Raw genomic sequence first — 26,740 nt, 5'->3', positions numbered from 1 at the left:
TTTGTAACATAAGCTAGATCTCTTTCTGATTTATTACAGATAATTTAGGCAATGCAAATACAATCCAGTTGTTGCAGGAAATGGCAAGCAGGTTCAGCAAGCTGTGCTATCTCATTGGTCAACATGGTGCTTCTTTAAGTAGCTTTCTTCATGGAGTTAAAGAGGCCAGGAGTTTGGCCATCCTGAAGCATTCCAGTCTTTTTTTGGATAGTTACACTGAGTAAGTATCTGATTGTCTCATCTTGAGTGTCTGCAGGCTTAATCTACTGACCGCAGCAAGCCCTGTGTCAGGAGAAAATAGATCATAAGGAAAGTTATATAAGAAACTATAATTCAAGTTACATTCTTGCAATTTAAAATTTACAGTTTTTCACAGACTAGTTCATTTTGTAGTGAGCTATATATTTCAAATTTTGCTAGTGATGCACACTGGACAATTTCGGCTTTAGGAAAGCATTAGGAATGTAAAACTCTGTACGAATACTTAATTGATTGCTGCACATATAACAGTAAAGCATGACATATTTGTTACTTAATAGTTAAAGATCTCCTAATATAACGTAATAGAGTTGCTGTTACTCAGCCACTAAGTAAGAATACCTTTAGGATTTACTGTGGTTACAAAATGTCTTTTGAGAAGTCATTAACTAAAAATTGTTTCCCAGAAGAACAGTTCTTTTGTCTGGTACTCGCTAATAGCAGAGCTTACACCTAGAAGACAAAGCTGTGTTAGCGCTCAAATTTTGGTCTGAATTATCTTTATTACTATTATTATCTTAATTGTTCTGGTAGAGGAATTCTATGCAATTAAACTGTTTGCTGTCTTTCTCCTCTATAACTTCTACAGTTGCTGGATAACTTCATCCAAATGTGTAGCAGAAATCTCAAACTCAGTCTCTACAGGCTTTGTGAAAAATACTGGCTTAACAGGAAAGGGTCTAAAAGTATCCTATCTGAATGCAGTCTATCTTAGTGGATATCTGAAAATCCATAAAGGAACAAGATTTTGTGACTGTAAACTTAAAAGATTCACTTGTTATGCAGTAGCATTCTGAATGTGCAGCCAGTTGCACGTTTTCTTAAACCCAAGTTATTGTTTCTACTGGTGATAAAATTAAGCCATATCATCCTGAAAGAAACTTTTCATCTTTGTTTATCAAATGATTGTTCATAATAGTGGCCAAGAATTTTCTCAATTTCATCCATGTTCTGACTGCAGTTTTCCTTTTAACATGGATACCTAGAATTGGTTCTTATTATTACTAGAATTTCTTCTTCTTTCCTGTCAAACACTGCACTAATATCTGCTCTTTGCTATCTGCATAGCTTCTGCTTTTCCCCTCTATTTTCTTAGTTCTTTAAATATTTATCTGCATATGATATCAATCCTGTGCGTGCTCCTCAGTGTGGAGTCTTGACAATCTTCCAAGGATCCATCAAGACACATAAAAGACTATCAGTTAATTGGATTAAACTGAGACCTGCTTTTGGTGTGAATGGTGTTTTTGTTACAAGGGAAGGAAGGGACCTCTGGAGGCTATCTGATCTAGCCCTCTGCTCAAGCAGGGCCATCTAGAGCAGGTTGTCCAAACTGTATCCAAATGGTCACATTTTTTGATTTTTTTTAATAGGGAAGAAATGAAGGATAAATTGATGAATAGGACAAAAAGAGAAATTTATATCTTTAATATTATTAGAAGCTAACAATATTAAACTGTTGAAACAGATGATCTATTCAGTACTTGTTCAAATTTGGAGAAACAAAAATAATTCAAGTTTCTGCTGTAAAGTAGTTCCTCTGGCAGCAACAGTGTAGAATAGTAATGCATATCCTGTCCTTTGCATGGAAAGTGAATACTCCATGTTCTGATAACATGGAGTATTTCAGTGTTTGATATTTTCTCAAGTCCTTTGACTTTTGATTACTTGTATAGCAGATAATACAGATCTCACTGGTATGCTGTTGGAAACTACAAGGATGCTATTTTCAGGATTGTTCTTAGTTTGAAACTAAAGGTTTCTTTTTCTTCACCATTTTAGATATTGTACTTCAATAACAAATTTCCTGGTAATGGGAGGATTTACGCTTCTTGCAAAGCCAGCAATGTAAGCAAACTTTTACCGTTATGTGGAGTTTTCGGTCAACTAGTGAAGAATGTTCTAAAGAAGTGTGTGTGTGTGTGTGTGTGTGTGTGTTTATAGTAATGAGCATGTGGTGACATTGCCTGAGCATACTTGAGTACATTAACTCATCTTCCATTAGGTGAAGAAAAAAGTTTCTCCCTTTCAGCTGTGATAATAATTCATGTTAAAATGCTGCTTAATTATTTCAATTGCTATAACACCAAGATGAGGAGAGAGGAGGAAAAAAAATCATAAATGATGGCAAATTCTTTGAAAGAAGCGTAAGTGGATTTCACATAATTCCTGAAAGCGTAGGATTGAGGTTAAGTTTTCAATTATCTATTCAGTGTTTGTCAGTATTTTATACTTTCAAATGTTGCTCTCAAGAATATACAGAGCAGCAAACATTTCTTTAAGAGTTAGTGAGAGTAGATATTGTGAATTGTTTAGTTTGAATTCTTTTAAGTTTATGGAAGCTCTCTAAAAGGATGGAAAAATAGCACGCTATTTCTGCATCAGAGATGCTTATTGTATAGATGCTTTTAAGCATGGAGAAGAAATTGTGCTTTTAGATCTTAGAATATAGCCTTTTCTTGGTTAAATAGTATTTATGCCTAGGAATTGAAGTAATGATGCTGTACAGCTTTCACTTTGAAAGTGTTGTGAGGAAATTGTTGCAACAGAGGAGTATTTTTTAACTGACGTTGGAAGAACTGCCAGTTTTCATTCCTTCCTGAAGTCTCTCATCTGGACGTGATTTTGTTACAGCTGATTGTGATACACTTTGACTGTAGCATAAGCAATGGTACTGGAAATTCTTTGAAATATCAGGGTATATAACACAAGGAATTTTCTGCACCTGAGGACCAGTGCCAATGACTGAATACAAAATCCTACTGCATAGAAAGATTGAGAATCTTTCCACAGTGGTCACGATTCTTAGAGTGACTTGCAAGAAATCAGAGTTCAAGTATAAGCTCATCTATTATTAGCAGTGACAAGTTCTGGATGCTGAAATTATGTATACTGAATTCTTCACACCGATTGGCACTGTCTGGTATCACAGCTTCTCCTACTGCAACCAGGGTCTCATTAGATGAACAGTATTTATTAAGGGTCCTGAGATTTCAGGGAGCAGATGCCATAGAAGTTTTGGCCCTTACCTGAAAAGGGAAGTCAAGAATGTATTTGCAGATAATGATTTTGTTTTTCCAGAGAATACTGTCTCAGTGAATGGTTAATTATGTCAGTGTGTCTTTTCTGGATATTCCAGGATATTCCAGAAGATGAACAGTTAAAAGTAGTCTTAACTTCTTATTTAAGCCAGCTGGCTTCAGTGGGAAGTTTATTTATATACATATGTAGTATATAAATGTGGATAAGAGTACATATGTACTTACCGTTATTATTTAACACTTTCCTGCAGAGAGACCTCCATGTGAGGATCTCAAAGCACTTCAGAAATGTAAGCCATCCATTTAAGTGGTTGACTTGGTGTAAATTTACAACTAAGTTAAATAATTAAATTTACAATTGAAAGTACAACCTTCTCTCTGAAGATGACTCTCCTTAATGCTTCTTGAACAAGAGAGTTCTTAAATATCATTAGCAGACCTAGACAAGATACATAAGATGCCATTTCGCACATCAAATTAATCATGTAGAATTTTAGAGAGAGTGCTGTGCAATTCTCTGATCTGGTTCTTTGTCCCTGGAGCTTACTTTCTCGCCCTCACCTGATTCTTGCACTTTGTGGTTTAAATGCTTCCCAGCTGGATGTATATTAATGCAGATATGTTGTGTGCCAGCACGTGTACACACAGATATCATGAAGGAGAGGGAAAAGCAGGTTTGTTTTCATTTTAATGAAGAAATCCTGGTCTTGTGTACTAATGCATTGTCTTCAGAATCATTTCCCTCTTCTTCTCTGAACTAGATTAGTTCTCCCTCTTGGAAGTCAGACTGAGGATTGAACAGATTTCCTGCCTTTCTTTGAGGTAGGATGTAATTTTTCTAGTTAGGGGAAAAACTGCTCAGCTTTCTTGAGCAACAGGGGTGGGGAAGAGATTATTTGGTTGTATTTAGGAAAGTGCACCGGAGCAAAGTTAAGATTCATTCAGGCCTTCTTGTATGAGTCAACACTGGTAGAAACTCACTACTTTACTGTTAAAGGCTAAAACGTTCCACGTGTTTTCTCTTTTACTGATCAAGTGTCAAAGGGGAAAAAGGCAATTAGTTACTCTCCAAGTGGGGCAGCTAAATCAGCTTTCTTCCTCTAGCGTAATGACTGAGCTTGTGAGAGCAGAATTGAAGTCCTGTGTTGCAGTTGGTAGAGTGCTACATGATTTTATCACAGTACTTGCTTAAGTTAAATTGGGAATGGGTTAATTAGTAGCATGCATTTGCCTTTGTTATTCTTGTTTTATGAAAATCCAGGAAGGTTCATTCTCTGCTAGCACAGCGCTCACTGATGCAAAACATCGCTGATGTCTTACTGTCATTCTTCTTTCCTCCCTCTGTTCCCCGATGGTCCTATCATTTAGAGATTTCTTGAGTAAAAACCAGGAGCTGTTACAGAAACTGTCTGAGTATAATGAGGAAAACCTGCAGCTAGTGGAAGTTCTAAATGCTCTGTTTTTCATGCCATTTGGACGACTTCATGATTATGCCAGAACCTTGCTAAAGCTTGCCACGTGCTTTGAAGTGGTAAGCTGTCTTTATTATCTATATCTCAAAAAATATGCACACGAAACTTATGGCTTGGAAATAGCAGTGGGAAGCAGATGCCAGGTAATTAGAAGTAGCTTAGTCCTCAGCAAAACTAGCTTGGATTCAGATTTGCTACAGGGAAAGATCATACACATTTACTTGCACATTCTTAAGCCACACTTCTGTGGACCATGAAGATTCTACCTACATGATAGGTAGAATCTTGTTACTCTGCCAGAACTTGTTAGTGTGCTTGAATGCTTAATTGCAAATTTTTATTGCATTATTTTGATGTTTGCATATTGCTTTTCACTTCCATCTGCCATTGTTAGTGTAGTGATCCTTGGCTTTAGCACTCTACTGAAAATAATGTGTAAATATTAGATAGACTTTACTGTATATTTAGATGTATACAACTCTATTCTGTTGAAAGAATAGATGGCTACCCAGGAACAAAAACTACTTGTATGTCCATCCCAATGTGGTTATTAGAAGCATTACTCCTGAAGTTATTAGTACTTCTGCTAAATCTTGTTAAGCTGCAAGTAAATAAATCCTGTAATTGTGTATTAATCATTCTGCTTTTACCGTTCATGGAACTTATGTGGTCTAAAAACTCCTGGCGCACCAAGAGAACATGTGACCAAGAAAATAACCTAGCTTCCACTGTTTATTTTATTAATCTGATCAGCTGTCATACACTTGGTGCTAATTTAATAAAATGGGATAGCTGTCTTGCGGCTTAGTGTTATTGGTATGAGTCCTCAGAAACTCTGTCAGATCTATCTTGCTTTGTGCCCTAGGCATCTCCAGAGTACCAGAAGCTGCAAGATTCTAGTTCTTGTTATGAGAGCCTTGCTGTCCATCTTGGTAGAAAAAGGAAAGAAGCAGAATACACACTTAGCTTCTGGAAGACATTTCCTGGGAAAATGACGGTACGATGACAATTGTCAGTCTGTTAGTAGCTGCTGTGTCTTGCTGTGAACTTTATATTCTGTGTCTGTTTTGTATGCTACTCTCAATTGCAGATTGCGTTTTTCTGGCTTGTGTTGCTGTAGTAATCTAATTTCAGAAAGTTTTGGCCTATGAAAGTACACTATGAAAAACAAATAGCACTGACCTTAAATCACAATCAGTGGGAAGTAAACATCTGTGACTATTTTTCACCTCTACCTGTAGGATTCTTTGCGGAAGCCAGACCGTCGTTTAATCTGTGAAAGCAGCAATAGGGGCTTGTCCCTACAGCATGCTGGAAGATTCTCTGTAAACTGGTTTATCCTCTTTAATGATGCTCTGGTGCATGCTCAGGTAAGCCAGTTTGCATCCAGGAACAAAACTTCCTTTCAAATAGTGTGACTCATTTTTCGTACAGTGAAAGTAATTTTTTGCACTATTCACTACAATATTTCTTAACACAAAGTGGTATTTTTTCATGTTTACTAAGGAATTTGAAATGATCTACTGATGTTTCTTTAAATGTATGTTTGCTGTTGCCCTGTGGTTGGCATGGTTTCTGTTGGCTATTTCTGAGAGAGGAAGGCATCCATGAGGAGCCTGTAATACTGTTTTCCTTAGTCCTTATAGGAAAAAATGTATATTCAGAAAAAGCATGGGGAAGGGATAATGAATCAGTTGGTATGTAGTGAAGTTTCCCTTTTCCTTGCCTTCAGTTTTCAACGCATCATATTTTTGCCTTGTCCACACTGTGGGTAGAAGCTCTTTCAGAAGAAGCTGGTAATGTGTGAGTATGAGTATTTACTGTGCTGTGATGCTGAAATAATCAGATGTCTTGGGTGGGAGGATTAGGGCTTTGTAAACAACTACTGTAAACTAGGAGCGGAATGGGATGGATGTAATCATGTGTAGTCCCTTTTCTTTCAGAAGATTTTCTTGAATTTCTCTCCTTAAAAGAAAAAAAAAATTAAGAACAACAAGGTAGAATCAAGAGATTAGCCAGTAGTCTTTTCTTCTGCTTTTTCACTCATGACCTAATGTTAAACTGAATTTTAGTGGGCCGGGGGAAGGGAGATACAATATTCATACTCTAAGGAACTTTGCCCTTTTTTTGGGATGAAATTTCACTGGATTAAAATAACTCCCCCGCCCTCCTTGTAGGAATGGATTGAAGATTACAACACCAGAAGAACAGTTTGTTCTGCTTTCTGCAACACCACAGGAAAAGGTAGGCATATCTACAAAATTGTCATGGTTTCAGTAATATGAAGGAGGTTTTCTCTCCTACTGTAAAAGCAAACAGGGAGAAGTAGCAGTACTGTACTGCAGAGCACAAAGGAGTTAGCTATAGTTGCTGTAAAGAAGAGATTCAGTGCAAAAACAGATGCTAGCTAAATTCTATGATTAAAACTCTGTTTCAGACTAAGTGGCTGAGGGCAATAAGCCAAGCAGTGGATCAGGCCCTTAAAGGGACCTCTGATTTAATTCTGTATGGAGCTGGTGGGAATGTTCCAAGACAGGAACCTCCTATTTCTCGCAGTGCCAAATACACCTTCTATAAGGACCCTCGATTTAAAGATGCTGTTTACGATGGGCGATGGCTCTCAGGAAAACCCCATGGCAGGTAAAAGCATTTGAACATAACAGTCAAAAACAAAGTTACTGAATTGGTAAGTAGGCTTATTCACAGAAGTTATTTGGGAAGTGCTGAGTGAGCTGATTATCTGGTACACACCTAAAACTTTGTGTATTTTCCAGGGGGATCCTAAAGTGGGCTGATGGAAGAATGTACTCAGGGACCTTCCGAACTGGGCTGGAGGATGGGTAAGATCTCCCACTACTTGTGGAGGGAGAGGGCAAGAAATACCTTTTGGTATAAATTATAACAAGGATTATAAGAAGATTGTAAATCCTTTAATTAAAAGGTTTTGCAGTGAATCTCATTGACTCAGGGTTATGTATGTTAAGATATTCGTGTGCGTTGATACTTGAATAATCTCTCATTTACCCAGAGATAAATGAGAGCAGACTATATAGTTACAATTAAAAACTTGCTCTTTAATAAAAACTGAAACTTACTGTGGTAATCAGCTGCAGGATAGAGAGAGAGAGAGTGGCAAAACAGTTGAGAAAGAACGAGTAGGTGGTGTGAACTAAGCAGAGGAACCTAGTTAAAAACTCTACAGTCAGGTTTTCCTCTATGTAGATAACTGATGTTTCGTGTTGCAGTGTTCTTTCAAAATGTCCAGTTGGTGTTTTATTTTTCCTTCTAGGAAAGGCAATGCTTTTCATACAGTGTAGTGATGCAACTTCTGCCTTTTTTTTTCTTGCAATGTTTCTGGTGGAGCAGGGATGTAAAAAAAATTTTGGAAGGAGATGAAGTCTTGAAATAAGCCTTTGATCTTAAAATGAATGAGGCAAGTGTATAATCCTGATGACTAAGATAATAAGGTCAGAGGAGTTTGAGAATAGGATGAATAGGAGTGAGTCCTGGACATTCTCAATTTATCTTATGAAACAAGTGAGACCTCTTGAAAGTAAACTAATAGTTGATTATACAGCTTTGAGTTAATCCATCGCTAAGAATCTGCTTACGGCATTATTGAGGCTACAGGGTTAACTTTCCAAAGGCATTCTTACATGAATCTTGTGAGCAGACATGTCTGTGCAGGGCAGGGTTAAAATATCTAAGGAATCCTATTGAACTCCAGTTGTGTTTTCAAAGTATCGAGTCAGAGGAGAAATTGAAACGTGGTCAGGCTGCAGGCAGATTGTTAACATGCACCTTAGCTATTGGCAAATGTTAAACTATAACAGGAGAATCTTTATAACAGAATTTTAATCTCTTCATGAGACCAAGCCCTACAAATCAATTGTCTGTTTGGGCAAAGTGAAAATACGAACAGTTATATGCAACTGCTTGAGCATGGTTGGAAGCTAGGATCTTTTTTTTCTTTTTAAATGTTCTCTCCCTGCAATAATGGTGCATTTGAGTTATCAAGACTTGAAGACAACCGAGGTAGACATAAGATAGGAGAAGCCTCTTGTCTTTAGGAAGTCTAAGAAGAATGCTGCAGTGTGGTAGAGAGGGGAAGGCTTAGAACAGCGTTCTAATCAAACAGCAGAAAAAGCAGTACTGACTAAATTGAACTAATGATGCTGAAATTTGCTTTCTCTCTTTACATAAATCTGTAACTGACGTAGTTAGAGATGCACAAAAATGTAGAGCATTCTGATTTTAGGATGGGTTTTGTGTCTTTTGATGAAGTGCATTGGTATTATAGCTGCTTGTGTTCCATTTCTGTGCACTGACAGGTATGGTGAATACAGAGTGCCAAATAAAGCCTTGAATAAGGATGACCACTATGTGGGTTACTGGAAGGAAGGCAAAATGTGTGGGCATGGAGTCTACAGGTAACTTAGCATTTGTGTTGCCCTCATTGCAGAAGGGAGAGCAGGCCTGATTTTCTGGTTCTCTGTTCTCTTGCCAACCAGCCCCATGTATATAGGTCTATATTTAGCTTAGTTTATTTTCTGCTTTTACTTTAAATCGCTCACAATTATATTCATTTTTTGTTCTGTTGTTAACATCTATTCTACAGTTGCTACCACCTTTCAATAATTCATGATATTCTTCTTTTTTCTTCAGAGATGAGTAATATATAGCAGTCTTGCTTGCTGGGGAGAAGTTGCCTTTAAAACAACAAAGCTCACTTATATCCCAAATATACCTTAACAATAGTTTTTACTTGGTATGGCTGAAGCGTAGTTCTTATAAGAAAAAAGGGGACATCAAATTACAGGAATCTTACTTATTAGGTTTTTTTTTCTTTCATAGCTATGCTTCTGGTGAAGTATATGAAGGATGCTTTCAGGATAACATGCGTCACGGCCATGGTCTCCTGCGCAGCGGGAAGCTGACCTCTTCTTCTCCCAGTATGTTCATTGGACAGTGGACAATGGATAAGAAGAGTGGTTATGGGGTTTTTGATGATATTACAAGGTAAGATTTGAGTTGCTTGAATTCTTAAGCACTGATACAACATGCCTGTGTGCTAGAACTGCTATTACTACCTGATCAAATTCTTTCCTGCTCTTTTTGCAGTGGTGTCTTGTTTTCCTACTTGCACTAGACTTTCTGTATCGATAGTCTTAAGAATGAATCTAGAGATTTCTTTTTCTTGCTGTATCTGGAATCAGATTTATTTCTTGCATGTCTTTATTGCCATACTCTTGTCTGAAAGCTAGCGCTGGATATGGTGCCTTAGCGAGGGATACTGTGTTAGTGTTGGAAGCTTTGTGAATATTATGAGAAGTATTCTTTGATCTCAGACCTGTAAAGACTGAGTTGTTCAGTGACCTGCTATACAAGACTAAGTTAAATTTCAGCTCAGACTCAGGTATTTTGTAGACTAATTCTGTCAGTGCTATGAAGGGAAGATATTTCCTCTCAGAGCAGGTTAGTAAAGTGGTGACTTCAGAAATAGAATTGTTTCCGGATTGCACTAAAAATATACATTAAGTAAATGCTTTCTGAGCACAGATCAGTGTAACTTTGCCTTTTCGGTCTCCAAATCAATGTTGTTTCATTTCTGAAAAGAGATCTTTTGGTTGGAGCTCAAGAAACCAGTTTAGGTTTAACTGGAGTGAAAGCTCACTGACAAAGCAGAATAGTAAGAAGACTGAAGGTGAAAGAAGCATGTGTGTAGTTCTTGAAACAGAGCTAGAGTACCTCTAGGTATTGCCTAACCTCAGTTTTGCGTTTAGTCTTGATATGTGGTGGTGGTATTTTCTTATAGTCTAGTGTTGGAATGTCTCTGAGTGCTTTATTCATTTAGCTAGGACAAACTGAAGAGATGGGAGCTTTCCTGGCAGTTCCCTTCACCTCCAGAATTTTGTGTATGCAGTGGCAGTTCATGGGGGTGGGTGAGGAAGAGAATGTGTTATTTACTTTCTATTCCAGAGTTCCTCAAATCTCAGTAGTTGTTTTTTTTCTGATCTCAGAGGATATATGCAAACACTTGTGGCTAAAGGGTTTGTTTTCTTCATTTCTTATTCTTCAGCCCAGGCAAATGAGGCATAATTACAGAGTCTTATTATAACTTGCTGTCGTTATTGCAAACTAGCCATTTGAGCAAGCAGTACTTCTATTCTGAGTGTCCATCTGATAACTGAACATGCTGAACCTCTCTCTTTAAGAAGCTGTCACCCAACAGAAACCCATGTAGTCAGCATGATGGATCAGGTCAGAATCCTGCTAGGTTATTGATCTAAACTTCTGGAAGATATTCCTAAATTCAGATTAAAGCCTGGGTTTGATCTCCTTATTCTGGCTGTAACTATTTGGGGATACTAGACACAAATTGCTCTGTAATAAGCAGAGTTCTATTGAATGGATCATTAGCTTCCCTCTAAAAGCAAATAGAATGTCCTTTAAGTTAATTCTGTTTGTTGCTTGTGTACAGAAAACATCCTGTTCTTTTTAAGAAAAACTAGAAAGTGTTTCAAAAGATTTGGAACTTGCTCTTAGTTTCAAACACTAATCTGACCTCTGAGGAATGAAATGGTCACAAAAAAAGTATTTTAAATAGACTGAAAGACTATTTAATACTGTCTGATCACTTTTTCTCGCAGCATTCGTAGAGATATTGTCCAGAAGCTTACCACAATATAACCTATTTCCTTAAATTTGTGGTGCTCTAATAGCATTTTCAAGTGTCAGCTGACTTTGTAGGCCTCCTTCTTACTCCCCACGTAGAACATTCTGATTTCTTTTATTATCCCCTCAATTTGAGTCATCCAGCCTAGGTAAAGAAATAAAAACTTTTGCAGCAGACTGCCTAAAATAAGCTTATTGCATCTGTTCTAAGTAACTGTCAAAAATGTCGGGTAGATGCCTAATGAAGCTGAAGATCTCTTTTCACATGCAACTTGTTTGCTGAACTGGATCAGACTTACGCTTCTCTGTTTCTTATTTGCTGTAACTACAGCTTGGGTTCCTTTGGGTAGAAATTGATCTTAACTGGGCTTTAGCTGTTTCAGGCAATCAGGAACAATTTGCTTGGATATAGCCAATCTGTAATGTGAATTGTTAAAGGAAGTTCTTTAGAGTTTCTTTCTATCAAAAAGACTTATTCTCTTTAATCTAGTGAAACTGGATTGACAGACTTGTAGCAAGTGATATATAACTCATTTATAATGTGTTTTGTGATGGTCAAACACCAGAATAAATCCATAGAAAGAGAAGATATGTATTCAGCTGCATTATTTCTACTTAATTTTTTCTTCAGAGGAGAAAAGTATATGGGAATGTGGCAAGATGACCTTTGCCAAGGCAATGGTGTTGTGGTTACTCAGTTTGGATTGTATTATGAAGGAGCCTTCAGCACTAACAAAATGATGGTGAGTTGAGCGCTAGGATTTGTGCTACAGTAACTTGTCCTCTAGATGTAGTACCTTTCTGGGGTAGATGGCTGGTCATATATAATAATATGTTCAATTGTGTAAGCCTTCTGTTCTTCTAACCTTCTGTTGTACTGTTCTTTTTTTTTTTTACTTTTTATCTGTCTATGTTCCTGGTGTTTTTTTTACCTATGACTACTGTGGAAGTTGCTTAAAAAAAAAAACCCACAAAAAAATAACTTGTTAAGAATTAGTAGCAAATATTTCAGTGCATCTTTAGATCTGTAGTCTGGCCTTCTATTATAATTACAGCTCTGTTATTTATGTTTCTCTTCGCAGGGGACTGGCATTCTGCTTTCTGAGGATGATACAGTTTATGAAGGGGAATTTTCAGATAACTGGACTCTGAGTGGAAAGGTGGATATTACAATCATTTGTAAACTGTTACCTTTAAAATAATAATAATTTTGTACTTTGTTTCCCAATGGCTTTCAGTTCAATTTTTGTTATGTTTTCTCAAGGGAACACTGACCTTGCCAAATGGAGATTATATTGAAGGTCTCTTCAGTGGAGAGTGGGGATCTGGAATAAAAATCACAGGAACCTACTTCAAGCCTAGCTTATATGAGAGTGAGAAGGATAAGCCTAAAGCATTGTGAGTGTTGAAAAAGAAATAATTTCTGATGTGATTCAGTAATGCTGTCTAATGTAAGCCTTTGCTTTTTTCAGAGGCTGGTTAAATTATTTTTTCCAAAGAAAAAATGAGATTTTGAGAAGATGTTTCCTTTTTGATTCCTTTTCTCTCCTCTCTAAAAAATAAGAAAAAACCTTATTTCATAGCTGTTGTGGTATTCATTACTATTTGAGTAATGGTATAAAATTACAGGATACTTGACGTGTTGCTACTGGCCTGCAGCAGTCGCACTGTTTTTTATTTATATCTGGACTGGCTGTTAGAACCTGAGTTCGTATCTAATGATTTATGATTATATCTGTGAGGGAGACGAAGTTACATTTGAGTGATTAAATGATTCACAGAGTATTCTACCTTCTGCTAGTGACTCTGATGGTAATTTAATAATGTCAATAAGGGTATGCTTGGACAGAATTAGCTAACTACTACAACTCCTCCAAACAGGGCAGAAATTCAAAATACTTGAATTGCTCCATTGCCAAAAATAAAACAAAAGGCATTTTAACAAAAATAATTTTGCAAAGCATGTGTAATACTATTTGTAGCAGTTGTATAATCTCTGGAAAGAAACTGCACATTTGTTCTATCTAAATCATAATCTTTGAGTAGAAGAAACTTAAGTAAATTTTAAGAAGAGCGGTACATGAAAGTTCAGTGTTTAGTAGCGCTGTGTACTGGTCTGCAATACTAGTAGTAGTTGTGCAGAATTCAGTGTCTTTGAAGCTTACTCTCAAATTTCAGATTAAAATGGGAAACACAACTGTTTTAATCTAGATAACTTCTTGGTATGCTTCCTGAAGCATTCCCTGGTAATTTCTTTTGACAGTGCTGACACCCACAATGGGCATGGAGTTACACAGGCCTCCCTGCTGTACTGAACACTTACAACCTTAGCAACTGTCTGTTTTTACCCCAGTAGGGAGTCTATGAATAAATGTATGTACGTATTTGTGAACATAGCTTGTGAAATAAGGGTTTCATCAATGCTTTTCAGTCTCTCTGGAGACTGAAAAATCTTCTGATGTCATTTGTGAAAAAGCTTGTAAGCTGCCTTTTTCTGCTTCATGAGACTGGAAGCATGGAGAAATGTCAGTGTTGCTAGTTCTTATCTAAATTTGGTGGGGAAAAGGTATTTATGAAAGGTCTGACAGTTTCTGAAACTTGATTTAAATCAAGAAAAACACTGCCAGGCTGAACAGTTCTATTTGCTTTCTGAAGGCTTTTTGAAGCCCTATATTCAGTTTTATGACTGAATATGGATAGGCAGCAGTTCTTGGTTTTGTGTATAGAGAATCCCTGAACAATGGCTGTCAGTGAAAAGATGCCTGCACTTGTTTTGCTTTCTACCACCTCATCCCTGATATGTGATGCAGCATTATCTGTAGATAATACTTTTGGGACAGAAGCCATAGATCGATTTTTGTTGTTTATCTGTGTAGTTAGGCTATTTTGTACATTCCAAGATCATGAGATGTTTGGGATATCTTCGTACTATGTTCTTATTATGTGAATGTGTCCAAATCTTCTGAGTGAACACCAGTGGTGTAGATAAGACTCATCAATCACGGTATGTTGTATTTTACTGTAAAACAGATAAGTACTTTTCATATTTAAACAAGGTGTTTTTGGAACAATAAAAGATTGACTGACGTGCATAAAGTAGTAACATTCATAGTTGCTCCCACACATAGGCATTAAAAACATTTCAATCTTGTAGTAGATTATAAAGTTACATGGATTAATACATATTTCAGAGCTGTTACTCAGCAAGAAAGAGAATGGTAAGTATAAATACAAGTTTACCTAACCTCTTTTTAAGTCAAGAAATTCTTTCAAGTACTAGGTTTATTCTTAGTGATAAATGGTAAGAAACTATTAAGTATATGAGCTTAAGGTAAAGTTCTTTGAGATGTTTGGTTGACATTAGCTATGGAAACCACTTAAGTCTAAAAGTGTTGTTACAGACCATTTGATTTTAACAGACTAACTGGTCATTTTATTAGGCGGAAACTTGGGATCCTGGCAGTGCCTCCTGATGAGAAATGGAAGGCTGTATTTGAAGAATGCTGGAACCAGCTTGGCTGTGAGAGCCCAGGCCAGGGTGATAGATGGAAGGCTTGGGACAACATTGCAGTGGCTCTGACCACCAACCGACGGCAACACAAAGACAGGTTGGCTCCTAGGGAATGTAGTTTTCAAGATGAAGAAAGTATTGAAAGAGATTGGAGTTGTACTCTACTCTAGAAACTAAAAATTGTGTGTGTTGTGAATACAACAATAACAAAACATCAAAACAGAACTCTTAATACAAACATCTCTCTTTCAGGGACACGGTGTTTAGCATTAGTTCAGGTGGTTACAAGCTGGTAGATTATTCAGTCTGTATTAATAAGGTGCTAGCTAATTACTACTGGAAGATCTTTATCAGGTAGCCTGATAAGGGAATGTTCAGTTGTCACAACTGAAATCAGTGCAGAAAAATCAGGAAAATACAATGAATGGAAATTCAAGGAGCAGGAAGAAAAGGTTTCTTGGATAATAGTCTTTTCCATGAGATTTAAAAAAAAAAAAAACCAAAAAAAAAACCCAAAAAAAAACAAGAACAAACAAAACCAAAAGAACAACAACAAAAAAAGCCATAAAGCAAATGAACAAACAAACAAAAAAACACAATAAAAAGGGATAGACTTTTCAGGATGTTTCACAAAAGGCTCGTTTAGCAGATTTGACTATACAAAGAAAGAGAGAAATAGCTGTAAGCGAGCTCAGAAGACTAATGCAGGAAGCTGGCTTTTAATGTCAAGAAACTTACTGTAAAATTAATAGTGTGACTCTTAGTAAATACTGTTGATATCCAGGAAATGTGTAGTGACAAATTGCTGGTAGTTCCTGGATGTCTTGTCAGGGTCCGTATTGGTGTCTTCTGTGTTCCTGATTTTTACGGAGTTAGGATTTTGTAATAAAAATGAGTCTGTGGATGAGTATTTCCACAGTGTTTTTCAAATTCAGTTTGCTTAAGTAAAGTTTCAGAATTTTTGAGCAGCAGGTATGGAAGATGAAGTTCAGGCTGAAGGATTCAGTAAGACTTTGAAAGTTGAAGGGAATAAGAGGATTGACTAGTTTTCTATGTGTACTTCTGCCATCTTTTTTTTTGCGGCTTGTCACTTTCTTGTGGTAACTTCCATGTTTAGCTTCAGTTTTTATTCCTACTCTATGTCTCAAATAATCGGTACATCTTTGTCCTTTTTACAAATGCAGTCCAGAATTACTGAGCCGTTCTCATACTCAGACCCTGGAAAGTCTGGAATTCATTCCACAACACATTGGTGCCTTCACCCTGGAAAAATATGAAAATATAAAAAAATATTTGATAAAGGTATTGTGATTATCAAATGTTCACATAGCTTGTTGGCAAGGCATTATGTTAAATTCATTTGAGCTACAACTTGTGTAAGAGCTTCCTTGAATCCCTTTAATATTTGCATGTTTATAGTCCAGGCTGTATTCATTCATATTTACATATAACTTCCTAAGTCACCGAGTTTAACAGTCGTTAACTAAGATTGAAATCACCGTGTATCTAATGAATATTTCCTTAAAGTCCGTTTCTTCTCAGTTGCTGTTTTGATTTTTATGCAGTGGATCCTAGCAGAGCATCCTGAAGTACTTGTCGATTATATCCTGTTAATTTTTGTACTTATTCAAGCAGTAGCACGCTCTTGTACTGTCTTGACCAGTGTAAGAGCCCATATTCAGCTAATACATAAATTTCTTAGTTCAAATGGTCATTTGTTGATGTAGCTGTAATATTTTGTTTCAAATTGTGTTGTTGGTTTTCTGATCTGTCTCTAGTTCTGCTTTTTTTCTTCAGCCTGCCTAGCGGGTTGACCTATTTGACCAGGCAATTGGTGTCTTTCACATCAGGCATGTGATACTCCTCTCCATCCATTGGGCAAGCTGGTGGAAACACTAGTAGCTGTCTACAGAATGACTTATGTTGGAGTAGGAGCTAATCGACGATTACTGCAGGAGGCAGTAAGAGAGATCAAGTCCTATCTCAAGCGCATCTTCCAATTGGTTAGGTAATGAGACTCCAGTGTTTTAGTCAAACTACTGCTGACTTTTTAAAAAATATCTCAAATACTGAAACAGTCTATTGTTTATGTAGTTTAAGTGTGCCAGCATTTTTGCACTGTTTTGGATGTTGATTATATTTCCTTAAACTTTCTGAGATGTCTTCAGTATTCTATCAAAATAATAGTAAAATAATTAGACTTTAATCCAGTGACATATATCCCACGTTGCACTTCAGAATGCGGGTGAGGAGTGTTCAGTACAGATTTCTAATTTAGCGTGTTTGGATATTCATGCTGTGAGAAGACAGTGTTCAAAGGGTTTAGAAGAGTAGCGAGAATAGGAAATTGCAGCATATTCCAGTAAGGTTATTAGGAATGTGGCTCATCCATGTTGATATCAAGTGTTTGCTTAGATTCTTCAGAGCAATTGCAGTTTTAAATGGAGTATTTTTGCTTTGAGATTGGCAGGATCCAAATTAGTAACCACTAGAAGCCTTATCTGTAGGGAGGTGATGTCAGAGTGGCCGAGGTCTCTTTGACGTGTAAGGGTATAGCCTTTCTAAGTTTTATTCCAGGTGGGTGGTACTGTACATACATTATCTGTGCTGTTTTAGTCATGCCATGTTGTAATTTGGGAGACTTAATCTTTCATCTCCAATAATCTCTTTTTATGCTGCATTTTGTGGAAATTGCTTCAAATTTTCGTATGTTACCATTTGTATTGCCTCTTAGGTTCTTGTTCCCTGATCTTCCGGAAGAGGGCAGCACAATTCCATTTCAGCCGACGGAAATAAAGGGAAGGCGATCATTCTGCAGTGGCAAATCTGACTCCAGATCAGAATCTCCTGAGCCAGGGTACATAAAGCAGAAAAACCCCTGTGAGCTAATGAAGGCCTCACTTCATCTTCTGTTAACAGTTCTTCCTTGAGAGGGATAAAAAACAACAACAACAACAAAAAAGCCCTATGTTTAGCTTGTGGATCTAAGCAGATGTTTTTTCCTTTGGTTTTGATTTAGAAACAAGTTTGAACTTAGGCCTGGATTTCAGAAGAATATTTGGAATATGAGTATTGGGCTAATGCAGGTCAAGTGCAAATTTCACGTGGAGCTCAACCTTGATTCCACAATTGTCCTGTCCATAGCCACATCAGTTGTGGGCAACAGAAGGAAGGAGGGATCAGCAGAGAGAACCTTCTGAGAAGACCCCAGTTATCTGTGTAGATGGTGTTAGTAGGTACCCGATGTTCAGCTTTCCCTGTTAAGATTACAGCTTGATGCAAAGAAACCAATGACTTCACATTGGTCAAGCAACTTGCGGGGACTTTACCCATTTTTTTTTTAGCTTGTGCTTTGAAGGTAAAGCTAAGCTGTCAGTGGAGTGGCTCAGAATGGGAGCCAAATGATTACCTTGAATATGCAGGTAAAACATGAACTACAGCTCCCCAGTGAGCGCTCTGTGTGTGGACTACAAATAAAGGTTACTGCTAAGTATTTCTCAGCACAGATTTTTTTGTACTTTCTATATTATTCTTTCCTCATAGAATAAATTCATACTAAAATAAATTTTTTTTTCCAATCAATTTTTTTCATTCTTTCTTTATAGTTGTCTTTTTTTTTTGGTGTCTTTCTATTCACCCCATCTTCCTCTTCTTTTTATAGCTATGTGGTAACCAGTTTTGGCTTGCTGCTCCCTGTACTACTGCCACGACTCTATCCACCTCTATTTATGTTATATGCCTTAGACAATGAGCGTGAGGAAGATGTTTACTGGGAATGTGTTTTACGTCTAAACAAACAAACTGATATGGCTCTTCTAAGTTTTCTTGGAGTGCAAGTGTAAGTATGTTTCAACGCTAAAACAAAACTTAAAGAAAGATTATGGTGTGTTATTAGATAAGGCAAGTCAAAGATTGTCTGGAGTTCATTTCTCTGATTAAAATACATGTAAATATCTCTTCAAGCTAATTACTGTGACTGAGAGCATGAATCAAAGCTTCTCTCATAAGAAAAAAAAAAATGGGGAGAGCAGGGGAATGAGGATTGGTATCACTACAAAACTAGAGGGAGGCATTTCAAATCTGAGTATTTTCCACTTATCCATGCTAGATATAGTTCTACCTGTTGGAAGAGATGCTCTGACTCAGAAAAGAGCATGATAACTTTGTTTTCATAAGGTAAATAATACTTTAAATCAATAGGCTCTGTTATCTGAATAGATTGTTTCGGGTTTCTTGCAGGAAATTTTGGCCAGGAACTGTATCCATCCTTGGTGAGAGTAGAAAGGTATGTTCGTTGGGCCTTGACTTACAGTATACTTTGTTCAGTTCGTCTTTAAAGAAGTTGAAGTCATAAAGAATAGGTCAAAGAACTTTTGACAAACCTTTTTGCTGAAGAGATGCTGCATTATCTTGATCCCTAAAAAATGTCTCTGCTACTTAAAAGCTACATCAGTGATTACTTAGAATAGCTCTTTGTGCAGCTTTATCATATACAGTTTCATTCTGTAAGAAATTCTAGTTCAGGAAGAAATTTGTAACCATTTTGCTTGGTCTCCAGTTATGAAAATGTATGAGGAAAAAATGTCTACCAGATTTTCAAGCTGTTTGAAAGTTGTGCTATTACATGTATTCTGATTAGGAGAACTGAATTATTTTTATTCTTATTCATCGTATTGACAGAGGCTGAACACTGGTCTTGAACAGTAGTAATATAGTGCTCAGTCTCTGTGCTCCAGTAATAATTATTTCAATAACCATGACTCTGAACAGTTTCAACTTTTACAGTGTATTTCACAACACATCTGTTTATGAGCCAGCCTATTTTTATTCAAACCTCTGAGTTTCTTGCAGTCGTTTAGATCCCCCTGCCTTCAGATTATCTCTTTTGTTTTTATAACTGTGGCTTGGCCAAAATTTGTAGTTATTGTAAGCATCGTTTCGATCATGCTAATTGCTGAGCATGAGCAATCTGCTATTCCTTGATAGAAGTGAAATGTTACAGGTTTATAGTAATAACCAAAGCTGCTGCTTATCCTCCCTTTCCATGAGACTGTGGGTTCCCAGCAAGTTATCTCCCCTCTTTCCCAAAACATGAATGGTGGGACACTTTAGAGTTCAAGATTCACCTGAGGAAACATGATGCACGCCTCCACTTAGCCTTGAAATGTTCCGAAATTCATGAATAATACGTTGAGTTGCTGCAAATCTTTTGTATTTTTAGGTACTAAGCAAGAATTCTTATTAGCTGCCTGAAATGTTTACCCATCTGTTTGTTTAGGGCTGTTTCTTTTCTGTTATAGAGCAGCACCCCTCCACTATGAAGTACTACGCAGCATATCTTTGAATTACACAGTGTCCGATGCTATCTGCAACTATTTACCTTATTTGCTGTGGTCATCCATCTATTAAACAGGATGTGTTCAGCGAGACATCTTGCTTATCTACTTCTCTCATCCAGTTACCTTATTTCTGTGAATTTCTCTGGGTCTTTATGCATCCATCTATGCTTTCTCTCCTTCATTTAGAAAGTTGTAGGCTCAGCTGCTTATGAAGAGCTCACAATTACACCAGTTCTTTTCTATTTGCTCCAAGTGTATTGATCTGTGATTTTTAACTGGTAGGACTTCTCACGTAAATACATGGACAGCTTTCCTGGATGACTTTAGCTTCCAGGCACGTTCCCTTCTCTTTGCACTGGAAGTCTGAAAGTCTTTTATGACAATGTTACGTGATATGCTGCTTTTTTCCCTGAAGAGTGGGTTGCTAAACCTGAATGACAAATCTTCTCATGGTTACGCAGGTATCATCAAATACAAAAGATGCCTGCTTTGCTTCTGCAGTTGAATGTTTACAGCAAATCAGGTAATTCTCTAAAGCTTGTCTTTTAGTTCTTTACTAGTTCTGCTCTAATGGCATCTACTTAACTGTGATCCTTTTCTTCCTTATGTTTGTTCACCGTGGTAGGCAAGGTCTATTTTTAGGCAAGCTAGAAGTTTCAGAGTTCCTACTACAAATGTTAAAAATTCTCCTGATGGGGAATGACGTATAGCCTTGTAAGGGTGACTATTGGAGAAATTTGTCTATAGACACTTAAATTCAAAAGCAAAAGGATATCTAATGAAATATGCATGTGAATTTTTAAACAGTTAGGATAAAATGACCTGTTATATGGGGATGGCTTAGGTCTGTCAGCTGACATAAAGAATTCTGTTGTAAGAACTTAAGTCTTTTTCCCCTTCCCTTCCACAGTGTTTAACTAGCTTTAAACTGTGAGGATAGTCTTGTTGGCGTAGTGTGCGTTGAACTGGTAGCTATAGACTGGGGTGTACTACGCAGCCTTTGCAAGCAGTGACTGTTCTGCTATGAATGATCTAGCTTATCTTCTTGCATGGGGGGAAAGCTAGTTAGTAAACTGTCTTCCAAATTCAGATGCAGATACATTGCTTCTTATTGTTATCCTGTTTTGCTTTTGCTCTCCAAACAGTACCACATTTACGCCAGCTGACAAACTGAAGGTAATCCAGCAGACTTTTGAAGAGATATCTCAGAACGTACTTGAGAGTCTTCAGGAAGATTTTCTGTGGTCCATGGATGACCTTTTTCCCGTTTTTCTCTATGTGGTGCTACGAGCCAGGTAGGTGCCAGCATTGGCATCAGGCACAAGTTGAGCATGGCCCGTTTTAGTACTCATGCCTGTGTTAAACTCTCAAGCTTTTCATTATAGGACTAATTCTTAGCTTTTTGTAGTTCAGTAAAATTTCTGGTTTAGTTGTTTGCTTTGACCTGATGTATTTTGGAGAGTCAAAACTGAGATGACTGTGATCTCAGAATGAGGTTAGGAAAAAGACTATTTCTTGCCCAGTTTATCATGTACTGTGTCTTCACTTGTTCTGTTTTGTTCCCCCTCATGTGACAGGATAAGGAATTTGGGGTCTGAGGTGCACTTAATTGAAGACCTGATGGATCCTTACCTGCAACATGGGGAACAAGGCATCATGTTTACCACTTTGAAGGTATGAAAATTCTTCAGCGTTATGAAAAAATTTTCTTTGGAAATTAATCAGCTTTAAGCAGTGATGATCGAATTAGGTCAATTGTGTGAACATCAGGATTTAACTTTAAGTTTTTGTCTAATTTTTATCTAGGATGAGCAAGGAAACTTAAAGCTTAGGATAGCCTAACAATTATAGAAACTGCTAAGAAAATGGTGCAATGTGCAACTGTACTTTATTCAAGTGTAAAACAAGTTGCTCTTGACTATTCTATATGATCAGGTGTACCTTTCTTTTTCTTGCAATTTATGAAACCTTACTCCTTTTATAAAAATTGGAAAGAGGTGCTTTTTTTGAGATTAAAAATTCTGATAATGCTTAAGTCAGACTACATCAAGATGGCTTAAGAATTCAATTTTGTAAAATAAGTCATCTTCGTTTTCCACAGTCTAATTAGTATCCTTCTCTTTATAAGCATGGAGGAGGGGAGGGTCTTTCCTGATAATAATCCACTGTACAGCTAGGACTTCCATAGTGAAAGTAAGTTGTTTCATCAAAACTGTTGAAACAAGTGGGTTTCATGACAAGTCAGGTGTGTAGAGCTCTGCTGTGGAGTTGTTTTGGGGGAGGCTGTTAATCTGAAAAATAAAAATCTAAAGCTGAACTGTAAATTGAGTATGATTTGTTTTTTCTGTCTGTGCAAATTGGAAATGGAGTTGGATGCAGAATTTTTTTTCATACCTATTGCAGTACTGCAAAAAGGAAGGCCTTAGTTGCTTAAACTTTCTTCGAGAATCTATTTAGTAGAAGCAGGATCTTATTTTGTGTTTACTGAAACATATAAAGTTGCTGGTTGTGACTGATCCAATGTGTATTTGAACCAGCGTTAAGGAGTGAATAGCAGCAGATCAGGTGTGGAAGTTAAGGTTCAAGTATTTCTCTAGCAGACAGAAGCTTTGCTTTTCAATCTGCGCGCTTTTGAAATGTATTAATACCTGCATACTTGTAGTGTAGGGAAATGCTTTCATTTTGAGGTCTTTCTGTCAAAGGGCAAAGACTTGTAAGCAAAAAATGTACTTCTACTTCGCAAAGTGGAGAAACACAAATTTATTCAGAGGCCCAGATCATATGTCATGCTATCTTTCTTAATAAAGAGTTGGACATAACTTTTAACTTAAAAGCTCCTGTTCTTTTTGATTATTTACAGTGTCAGAGGATTGTTTTATTTTGCAATTTTACTGTATCATACCTGCTTTCTGAAAGCCTAGTCCTGTTTTCTTGAACAGGAAAGGAGGGCTGGGGGAGGTGGGAAGAAATCAACCTTTTTGTATATGATTCTTTATCAGCTTGCTGAGAGCTGGTACATATGCTGAAATGACCTTTGTTTTTATTCAGGCATGCTACTACCAGATTCAACATGAAAAGCTTACCTAGACCACCGCTTACGACGTGTCTGTTTGGGATTATCTACTGAGTCAACTTCAGTGATACTACTTTATTTCCTGTCATGACACTTAAAACTGAGAATACTCTGATGTTGCAGTTCTGTTGTTACAGATGAAAACATTCAGTTATGTCTGAACTTTCAATTTTAATATTGGAAAACTGCAGCCAGAGGCTATCTGTGAAGTGGTGATGAAGATCAAAACTTGATTTGTTGAGTATTTGCCAAGAGGAAATAATTTCCTATTCTAAAAGATCATTTACTCATTTTAATTTAAAAATACTAAAAAAAAGGCATGGCATCTACATAGAGTACGTGTAAAAGTCTGGATCGCATGGCTTCTAAAGCAGTAGGTTTCTTTTTTTATTCCTGGTTTGTCAGCGGAGCTGTTTAAACAGGATGAATTGCACCACAGAACCATTCAGTCTTCCTGAATTAATCTATTAGATTGGTTTATTTAAGAATAGAAATATGTTAGTATTTATAATGGATATCCTATAGTGTTTTGGCTGTATAAGCTCTGAGGCATCCTGGTGAAAGAGAGTTACTGAAAATGCAGTATTAATATGCTATTATGGACTTGCCTGTTTGCCAGAATTATATACAGGCATTCACCATGCTTTCTGTTTATGAAATGATTAAAAAGGCACTGACCAATTCAAACTCTGGCACTGAATTAATTACTCAGTCTGAAGAGTGTTAAGTTTCATTAACCAGGGGTCTAAGAACAAACTTTCTTTAGAAGCCCATGTGATAAGACAATGGGAACATGCTCTTGAACAAGCTGACAATGAATTAGGTTTGAGACTTCTGCTTGTTAACTTACTTGGTCACTTATATATCAGGATGAAAAAAAAGACCACACTGGTGCATTTTTGAACATTTAGAGAACAAGTAATTTCCCTGGGGGATTTGTGTGTGTGTGTGTGTTCTTCTGTGGTTTATGGTTAACTTAATTTATATGAATAACACTACTGGATAATTTGGGTATTGTAGGAGCTGTTCTTTACCATGACTGGCACTAAAAATGAGGAGGGGGGAACTGATTATGGAATGTCATAATGGTTTAAGATGTCTAACTACCATAGAAAATGCTAATAATATTTTTGAAATAGTAATCATGGCTTGTGTATTGGCACTTAAATGGAAAGAAACCCCATGTCAAAATACTGTTTTGAACAGTGGCTGTAATGTAGCAATTTTCATAATAAAGTAAGAAAAGATTGGTCCTTCTGAAATCATTTTTAGCATTATCAACTAAAGGGAGAGAGTCATGCTGGCAGAGCGATGCCCTGTATTGTTATACTTGTTGTATTTGCAACCAGCAATAGAGATAATAGACCTCTTCATTTTCATGAACAATTTTTCTTATCTCAATCCTATGCTTAAATTATACTGAATAATGTGATGAGAGATAAAGAAAAACATGTTTAAAAGGCAATCTATCAAATGTTTGGGAATTTTTTTTGAAAAAAAGATGTATGAGTAGGGGTGGAGAGTATACTGAAGTATAAGACACAAGTTCTAATGCTTAACCTTTTGTGCAAGTGCCTTTCCATGCAGTCATCTCTCAGAATTCAATGTAGAAAAATATTTAACTGAAAACTGCAGGAGCAGAATTGCTTCTTGAAAAGGAGTTACGCTGAACAACCAGGTAAACCAATTTTCATCTGCAAAGGTAAACTCATTATTTATTTCACATTTTGTAGGAGTGCAAATCATCAAAAGATCTGGTTTTTTTCTTGTAACTGTTCAGCATCAGTGATCCTCATCTTTCGGTATTTCAGAAGAACGTATAATTTCAGTCACAAGCTTTGACATGTGAAGAACCCTTTTCTGTTTGACTTTACTTCCATATTGCTTCTCTGCCTTAAACTGAGAATGCACCTGCAGATGGGAATGTTTTTCCATTCTCTTCCTGCCATTCAAAAAGATGGTGTAGCTACAAATATGTAACAACATAAAATGTTTAACTTCATTTACTGTGTATGATATAAACTTGAGAATTCAAAAAAAAGACAAAAAATCTGCCTTTTCTATCTATGCAAAAATTACTTTAAAAATAGTAATAATATCACTTATTAATTCAGTTTGCTGATTATTAGAAGCCTGGGATGGATTTTTTTTTTTGCCTTTTTGACATATAGCTTAGTTATTGGCTGAAGAGAATCCTCGGATTAAATGTGTTTCTGACACAGATTCCAGTTTACAGCCTACGTGGGCTGTGATGCATTAGGAAATTAATACACAGCAGCTTTGATTTGGTATTTCTATATCTAACTGAGGAATGAGTTAACCTGAAGGACTTCTATCTCTATTACCTTATGGTAATTAATTTCTTTTCCTCATCTTTTTATTTTTATTTTTGAGTTGAAAGCTGGATATTCCGTGTTGCAGTGGAAATCCTGTAAGGAACAATGGAAGGTCGAGGCTACAGTATTACATGTTGTAGTTTGTAGGCATGGTAACTGAAAACATACATAAAAAGCTGGGTGTCCTATTAAGTGGGGAAGTTGCTGAGAGTAAGAAACCACTTAAGAGAGAGACAAAGTACACTTTTTATGCAAGAAAAGGGTTAAGGGGATTTGTTCTCCCTGGTAATGAGTAGTTCTAAGGTTAGGTTTCTGCGGATTAGAAAGGAGAGGATGTCCATAGATTAGCTAGGGCAGTGAGGATACTTGCTTTACTAACATCCAACAAATATTCTTTCTCTCCAGAAATTCTGCAAGAGCTGAATATGGTGTGTTCTGCACTGTTCGCAGGTAAGAAATTATGTGCTGTACTGAAACCATTGTGCTACACAGATGCATTTCCCCCATGCAGTTGTGAAATTAATGTCTTTCCATAGCTATGGCAAAACTAATTAAACTTGTGGTAGCTGTTTAGTTCCCACTAGCTAAATACTAGAGATGTGTATGAATAGGGAGTAGGAACTAAAAAGATAATTTCTCCTCATTCCTAATCTTCACAGCATAGTCTGACTTGAATGCCAGGTACTGCATACATTGAATCTTTTTGCTCAAAGTAAATTGACTTCATCCCTGAATCATCCCTGCTGTAAAAACAGTCTAGGGAACTACCTCCTGTATAGTGAGAGATTCTGTAGAAGAGATGTGAATGGAAAATTCTTTCTATGAACTCACTAACCTTGTACTATTTAAATTGATTTAGTGATCAATGTGCTCGTCTTGTCAGTTTTGTTTTCAGCCCAGCTTGTTAGCAATAAACAGCTGGAAGTAAAGCTGCCTGCTTCACAGGACTATGGTTTGCTGCGCTCAAGTATTCTTCTTTGAGTGTGATGCTCTTCTAGGAGGTGGTGCTTTAGTGGTATTACCACCATGTAAACA

General features: G+C 36.9%; 1 protein-coding gene across 4 annotated transcripts in view; it reads left to right on the top strand.

Annotated features, from left to right (window-relative positions):
* The window catches only part of ALS2 (ALS2, alsin Rho guanine nucleotide exchange factor), a 38,887-nt gene extending 14,256 nt beyond the window's left edge, over positions 1-24,631 (top strand). For 3 of the 4 annotated variants that reach the window (XM_021397457.1, XM_021397458.1, XM_021397459.1), the window contains exons 11-34: positions 40-220; positions 2,041-2,106; positions 4,668-4,830; positions 5,637-5,768; positions 6,013-6,141; positions 6,504-6,574; positions 6,949-7,015; positions 7,209-7,411; positions 7,546-7,611; positions 9,103-9,201; positions 9,626-9,790; positions 12,078-12,189; positions 12,529-12,606; positions 12,711-12,844; positions 14,887-15,054; positions 16,142-16,259; positions 16,808-16,965; positions 17,692-17,814; positions 18,619-18,795; positions 19,197-19,242; positions 20,758-20,819; positions 21,442-21,591; positions 21,874-21,970; positions 23,345-24,631. In XM_021397457.1, coding sequence (XP_021253132.1) covers positions 40-220; positions 2,041-2,106; positions 4,668-4,830; positions 5,637-5,768; positions 6,013-6,141; positions 6,504-6,574; positions 6,949-7,015; positions 7,209-7,411; positions 7,546-7,611; positions 9,103-9,201; positions 9,626-9,790; positions 12,078-12,189; positions 12,529-12,606; positions 12,711-12,844; positions 14,887-15,054; positions 16,142-16,259; positions 16,808-16,965; positions 17,692-17,814; positions 18,619-18,795; positions 19,197-19,242; positions 20,758-20,819; positions 21,442-21,591; positions 21,874-21,970; positions 23,345-23,383 — 2,804 coding nt within the window. In that variant the 3' untranslated portion in view covers positions 23,384-24,631. Of the gene's footprint in view, positions 1-39; positions 221-2,040; positions 2,107-4,667; positions 4,831-5,636; positions 5,769-6,012; positions 6,142-6,503; positions 6,575-6,948; positions 7,016-7,208; positions 7,412-7,545; positions 7,612-9,102; positions 9,202-9,625; positions 9,791-12,077; positions 12,190-12,528; positions 12,607-12,710; positions 12,845-14,886; positions 15,055-16,141; positions 16,260-16,754; positions 16,966-17,691; positions 17,815-18,618; positions 18,796-19,196; positions 19,243-20,757; positions 20,820-21,441; positions 21,592-21,873; positions 21,971-23,344 lie in introns of those variants that run through there. The other variant, XM_021397460.1, reaches the window with a different exon arrangement.

This window comes from Numida meleagris, chromosome 5 (assembly GCF_002078875.1).
Source record: "Numida meleagris isolate 19003 breed g44 Domestic line chromosome 5, NumMel1.0, whole genome shotgun sequence".
Lineage (NCBI taxonomy): Eukaryota > Metazoa > Chordata > Aves > Galliformes > Numididae > Numida > Numida meleagris.
This window is presented reverse-complemented; position numbering and strand designations above follow the sequence as displayed.